The 6,000-nt window shown below is 44.3% G+C and overlaps 1 protein-coding gene across 2 annotated transcripts; it reads right to left on the bottom strand.

Moving 5' to 3' along the window:
• Positions 1-211: 211 nt before the first annotated feature.
• arl4a (ADP ribosylation factor like GTPase 4A) lies at positions 212-2,732 on the bottom strand. Of its 2 annotated transcripts, none has more exons than XM_011485841.3 (2): positions 2,536-2,732; positions 212-1,423 (listed from the first exon to the last, which is right to left on the bottom strand). In XM_011485841.3, the coding sequence occupies exon 2, from the start codon at positions 1,357-1,359 to the stop codon at positions 757-759; it is 603 nt and encodes a 200-aa protein (XP_011484143.1). In that variant the 5' UTR covers positions 1,360-1,423; positions 2,536-2,732; the 3' UTR covers positions 212-756. The 2 variants fall into 2 exon arrangements, with proteins under 2 accessions (XP_011484143.1, XP_004078454.1); XM_004078406.4 differs by having other exon boundaries at positions 2,540-2,731.
• Between the last annotated feature and the right edge of the window lie 3,268 nt (positions 2,733-6,000).

Raw genomic sequence — 6,000 nt, 5'->3', positions numbered from 1 at the left:
CGCATTTTTTCAAAGGCCTCCTGGAAAAGCCTCGGCTTTGTTTCCTCTGATCGCCACAGATATTCCAGTCACACGCCGCCAGCAGCATTTTCACAGAACCACGCAGAACCCGTTCTGCAGCGGTTCCGAAAGGTGGACCGAGCCCGCCGGCTCCAGAGGGACAGACGTTTCCGCACAGCCAAATTTCATCTGAGGAGGCTGAGACACACACTCATAATCACTCTGAACTTTATTTAACGCATGGCGGCTGCAGAGATCGACTGATCTGTAAAAAGCAAACGATATGAACTCTTTTGATCTGTAAACTCCGTACAGGGTGATGACTAAAGTGCTTCCAGGAAACAGAAGACAGATGGAAGGAACTACAATAATACTATTTTCACTAAAGACAGTCCAGTGTTTCAGCTTCTTTAAACATATAAAACAGTGATATAAAGTCCTCATCTGTTCCGTTTGATCCTTCAACAACTCCAAGCATTACAGTCCTTTTTTTTTTTGGTAATTTTCGGAGCAGCGGGTAAAAACACGTCCTTTCAACAGCGTCTTCTGCCCTCCTCCACCTGCAGTCCTCAGAGCTTCCCAACGTGACCACACCTGTCTGCGACCTTCATCCTCATCCCGACCTCCTCCGTGTCCACTTCCTGATCCACGCACCACCAAGACCCGGAAAACCCAACGCTCCGACTCCGGCTGATAAAACTCAGCGCTAAAAATCCACCGCCAGGAAATGTTCTCCAACCCTTTAACGACTGCAGGTTATCTCTTCCTCTTCTGCTGCCGCAGCATCCTCCTCCTCTTCAGGACCATTTCGTGGAGTTTGTCCAGCCCTTCGCCGAGTCCCTCTCCGATGATGGCGCAGGACGGCTGCAGGTGCCAGGGCGTGGCGGGGCCCAGCTCCTTCAGCGCCAGCAGCTTCTCGATTTCGTCCAGACTCAGAGAGTTCCTCAAGTCCTGCTTGTTGGCGACCACCAGTAGGGGCACGCCCTGGTTCTCCGAGCTCTTGGCGATTTTGTGAAGCTCCGTCTTTGCCTCCTCCATGCGCTCCGTGTCCACAGAGTCCACCACGAAGATGATGCCGTCCGTGCACCGCGTGTACGACTTCCAGAGCGGGCGGAGCTTCTCCTGACCGCCAACGTCCCAGAAGTGGAAGGTCACAGTCCTGCTGCCGGGCAGCGACAGCTTGACCTTCTCGGAGTTGAACCCTTTGGTGGGAACGGTGTTGACAAACTCGTTGAACTGGAGTCTGTACAGAATGGTGGTCTTTCCGGCAGAGTCTAGTCCCAGAATGGTGATGTGAAAAGACTGGAAGAAGGACATGCTGGACAAGTACTTGGGTTGATCAGACAGTCCATTCCCCATCTTTCCACATGGGGCCAGAGAGAGGACTGAGGCGGTCCAAAGGGCTTCTTCAGAGGAATCGAACCTGAAAGCACAACCACAGTTACTCTGCTGAAAACAGGGACTCGAGGGGAGCGGCAGCGTCGAGACCACAAGAAATCAGGCAAACGACAAGTCAGTCGCCTGATACCAGAAGATCCATCAGCCTGAAGGCCACAGCTGGTCCAAAACAACCACGTTTGAGTCCAATTTACAGAGTTTTTAAAGACGTCTAGCTTCTGGACCAAACAACCAAAAAAACAATCAGAAGCAAAAACAAAATGATATCTGATGTTTGACTAGTCCATCTCCAAAACGCTTTCAGGGAGGTTTTGTCCCAATGAAAAGTCTATTTTTGTAAAAAAAAAGTGAGGAGGTCAGACGTGGAAGAGTCCACTAGATAAAAGCGAGTCAGAACAGAACCACAAACGTCAGCAGAAGATGAGTAATGTCCACCAAAAGCAAACACAATCAGGTGGCAGGAAATGCCACACGCTTCCAAAATAAGATGGTAAAGGATAGTCACAGAAAAAAATTGTTTTTCAAAACAAGAGTGTCTCAACTTAAACCTGGTTAAAAATAAACGAAAATAAAGGAAAGTGGTCGTTTTGGGCGGAACAACCACAGCAGATTTCAAAGTAAAGTGTCAGCCTGTGGTTTGTGTGCCAAACAGAAAATCAGTTTTTCTGCGCAACAATTTCACGACAAAAACAACAAACATATCTATAAATCACAGACTTTCGAGAAGGGCCAGTAAATACAAAACAAACAAAAAAAAGATTTTATCTTTACTTTGATCTATTTTTAGACATTTTAGCCCAAAAGACTAGATTTCCTGATTGTTTTAGGGTTAAATTTAGCTCCAAACCCATTAAACCACAGACAGAGGCATAAAAAGGGAAAATGCTGAATAATCAGCTTTGATTACATCAAAGCAAAAACAAACAAACAATTCTATGTCCTTAAATTCAGATGTGCTTAAAGTCAGAACTGACCTCATTTAACCACAACTGGACACTAAACTAGTTTCTATGACTTCATTGGAACAGGGTTGGCACGTTTTGGCATGATTTCGGCCCAATAGCACACCTTAACCCGGACCAACTCTGCTCAGGATGACAAGTGCATTTCGACCCCGGTGGGAAAATCCCTCCGTACCTACCAGTCCGAGCTTCCTCTGTGTGGACAATACGGAACCCAATCCAACTACGATCGATACCGCCGACTCGCTTGTCCGGCTACCGCAACGGCGAGTGGAAAACCCAGCAGGAGGACCCAGAAAAACCGTCCGTCCGTTCGAGTCTCCGTCCTCCGAGCCGCTCCGCCGAAAACACCGCTTCTGTGTGAGCGCAGAACAACACCCCACTGAAAAGCACTGCGGACGAACCCCATTGGTGGACGTGCTCCCTGCTCTGCCACCTGATTGGCTCATTGGGCTGTCAATCACCGTACAGCCCGGGAATAAGGATCACCTGTTGCTCTGTGGCAACACGTACTTTTGACATAAAAAACACAACACTTGAAACAACCAAAATCGTATTTTATCATTTAAATTGTTTTCGTTTTAATTTATGAGTCCGTCCAGGTCAACAAAAACATAGATTTTTACGTAAGTACTGCGCATTTGTCTTTTAAGCTAGTAGCCAGACAGGACTTTTTTCTTTTAATGGAGGCTCGTCTTCCCTTCCAGTCGACCTGAACCAGCGCGTGCACAGAGGAGGGGGACATGAGCCCCCCTCCGAACGCCTGTTTTCCTTTAAACTGATTGGTCAGAAAACCGGAAAAGCGGCTCGCTGCTGCCTCTCGCCGTCCAATTACGGCGCTAGATTCTGTTTCTCTGATATTTTCAGTTACTAAAGTTTAATCTGCTGATTTACGGTCTGGAATTGTTTAATTATTATTATTTTATTAGCAATCGTAATCATTGTTTATTAATCGTAAATATTTAGAAAAGTCACTCATTCCTTTTTTAAAATCATGTTTTTATTATTCATTTTTTTATTTTCTTTGTCAAAATTAAAAAAGACATTTGTCACATTATCCATGAAAATTGACTCCTGATTCTCCCATGCAAAAACACTTTAATGCACATATTTCTACCGTAAATAAAATATATTTATTTAAACCAGATTTACAGACCAAATTAGAGATGCATTTCTACTCCAAGCAAGGAGACTCAAAACCCAAACCGGGTTGTGTTTGGGACTGGGGTCATACGTGTCCTAGAGGTCATGAGCAGGGCTTAACTTGGGGTGAGTCACATCTCTACGTCTGGCAGGGCGCTGACGTCAAAACCCTATCTTTGTCCCTCTAGGCGTTGGGTGGGCTGGGCGTGGTTCTCTAAAAATGAGCCATATCTGGAAGATTTTGGTCTTCCTTCGAACAAGAGTTATCTTTTAAGGCTGGTTTTAAGCATTTCATTCTTAAAAAAACAAACAAAACAAAGCAAAGTGACGACATCTAAATCGTTTCTTTTGTCAAACATGAACATTTATGACCAAAGAAAGTTGGAGCATCTGAGTTTTAACACATTAAATCCAAAAATAAACAAGAAAAGCATGAAAACAATTTCAGCTTGTTGCTTAATATTGTTTTTTTTTCTCTTGATATTGGATCACTTAGTCAAACAACCATTTTTTCCGAACCAAACTTACAAACATATTAAGCATCGCATTCGTGGATTATCGTTAAAAAAGCTGAAATATTCCTGTTATTCTGGACGCATTAACCCCAGAAGAGCAGCTGCAGGCTGCTGCAGAGATTCCTGCTATTTTTAGTCTGTCTTATGTTATGAACCCCTCCAAACACATGTGTGCAGCTATTTCTGACGTGTTTAAACACGCACCGGCTGCACGTGCTGATCATTCTCTCAGCAGATGCCGGCACGCCATCCGCCCGATCGCGGACGCCGGGAAAGCCAGCAGGCTCTGTCACGTCCCGTCCCTCTTCATCTGAGAGGAGGAGGAGGATGATTTGAATACCGGCACTGGTTTTTGTGCTTCCACGATGCATCGTTTAATCAAATGCAGCAAAAAGACCCCACTTTAGGATAGTAGTTCCCAGACAAACTGAGTTTCTGAGGGACAAAGTCAAACTAAATCAGGCTGTGGGAATAACTGTAGGCCAGACAGGGGTTGAAACCGGAAGTTTACAGATTGTCTCCTCCTCTGAAAGCTGATGGATGTTTTATCAGACATCCCTTCCTGCAGCATCTGATGCAGCAGCACGCCATCGCTTCGATCTTTTGGGAGACTCGTTTCCCCAAACGAACCGTCAAAGTTGCTGTGACTTTCTCTGGATCTGTGTTTTTCTTTTCAGAGGAACTGGTCTCTTGAGGTCTAGTTTTTCTGAAGAACAGAAATCCTCTGATTTCTTTTAAAAGTTTGTTCTGACTATGGCAGAGACTTTGACATAAAATACAATCCCTCCAAAAGCAAAGTTATGATTGTAAGGACCAAAGACGACAGAAATGTAAACTTTCCTGTTTTTAAGCTTTGTGGAACGCCTCTGGCACAAACCTCATCTATCAAATATCTTGGACATTTCATTACTGACGATTGGAGGGATGATAGAGACATTCAGAGACAGTACTGTAAACTCTATGCTCAGGCAAATATGCTGATGAGAAAATTCAGTGCATGTTCTCTTCAAGTGAAGTGTTCGCTGTTCAGAGCTTACTGCACTCCTCTGTATACAGCCCCTCTTTGGTGGAACTATGGACGTGGGACATTCCACAAATTCTTAGTGGCCTATAATGATGCTTTTAGGCTTCTGCTACAGGTGCCCAGGTGGTACAGAGCCAGTCAGCTGTTTGTGGACGCTCACATCCCCACCTGCGAAGCTCTACTGCGCAAGCTTACATACAGCCTCATGGAACGCCTGGACAAATCTAAGAACTCAATTATCATGTCTCTGACTGATCCCAAAAGAAGCTCATGCCGCTACACTTCTGCCCTAAGGAAACACTGGATACAGCGATTATACTCTTTTTAAGTTATATCTTTTTACTTTTTATTATAAATACTGTATTTGTATCTTATGTTTTATTTTATTCTCTTTTCTTCCTATGGACCACCTGAGTCTGAAATAAAAGTTTGATGAAAGATGGAGACTCTCAGCAAACGCTGTGACAGATCAGATGGATCTAAAGTTAGAAGCAAACAAACACTTATAAAAAAAAAAAAAAAAACATCCAACTCTGACGTTAACGGTAACAAAAAACAGCATCAAAGTTTTTATCCTCTTGTTAAAAAATATTTATACCCTGGTCCGGGTGAATACTTGATTCTGATTGGCTGCTGGGTTTGCGTTATGTAAGGGGTTAATGGCAGAGGAGGTGTGCATTATCACTTTTTAACGGACGCCGTGGAAGCCTGAACCGTCCGATGCAAAGTTTTCACCCGAACCATGGTATAAAAAGCGATAACGCACGCCTAACAATGAAGTTCTGATCACACAGCTTAAATGTTGTGTATCACTGCGCCGGCTTCTTCAAAAAAACTTTATCTTCATCGTTTGGACAAAAACAAGCGGTTAGAGGAGAACTTTCTCTCTGAACTGATGCCTTATTCAACACATCGTGATCATCAGCATAGATATCGTTTCCCTTTGCCGCTGCAGTCG

Source organism: Oryzias latipes, chromosome 16 (genome assembly GCF_002234675.1).
Source record: "Oryzias latipes chromosome 16, ASM223467v1".
NCBI lineage: Eukaryota > Metazoa > Chordata > Actinopteri > Beloniformes > Adrianichthyidae > Oryzias > Oryzias latipes.
This window is presented reverse-complemented; position numbering and strand designations above follow the sequence as displayed.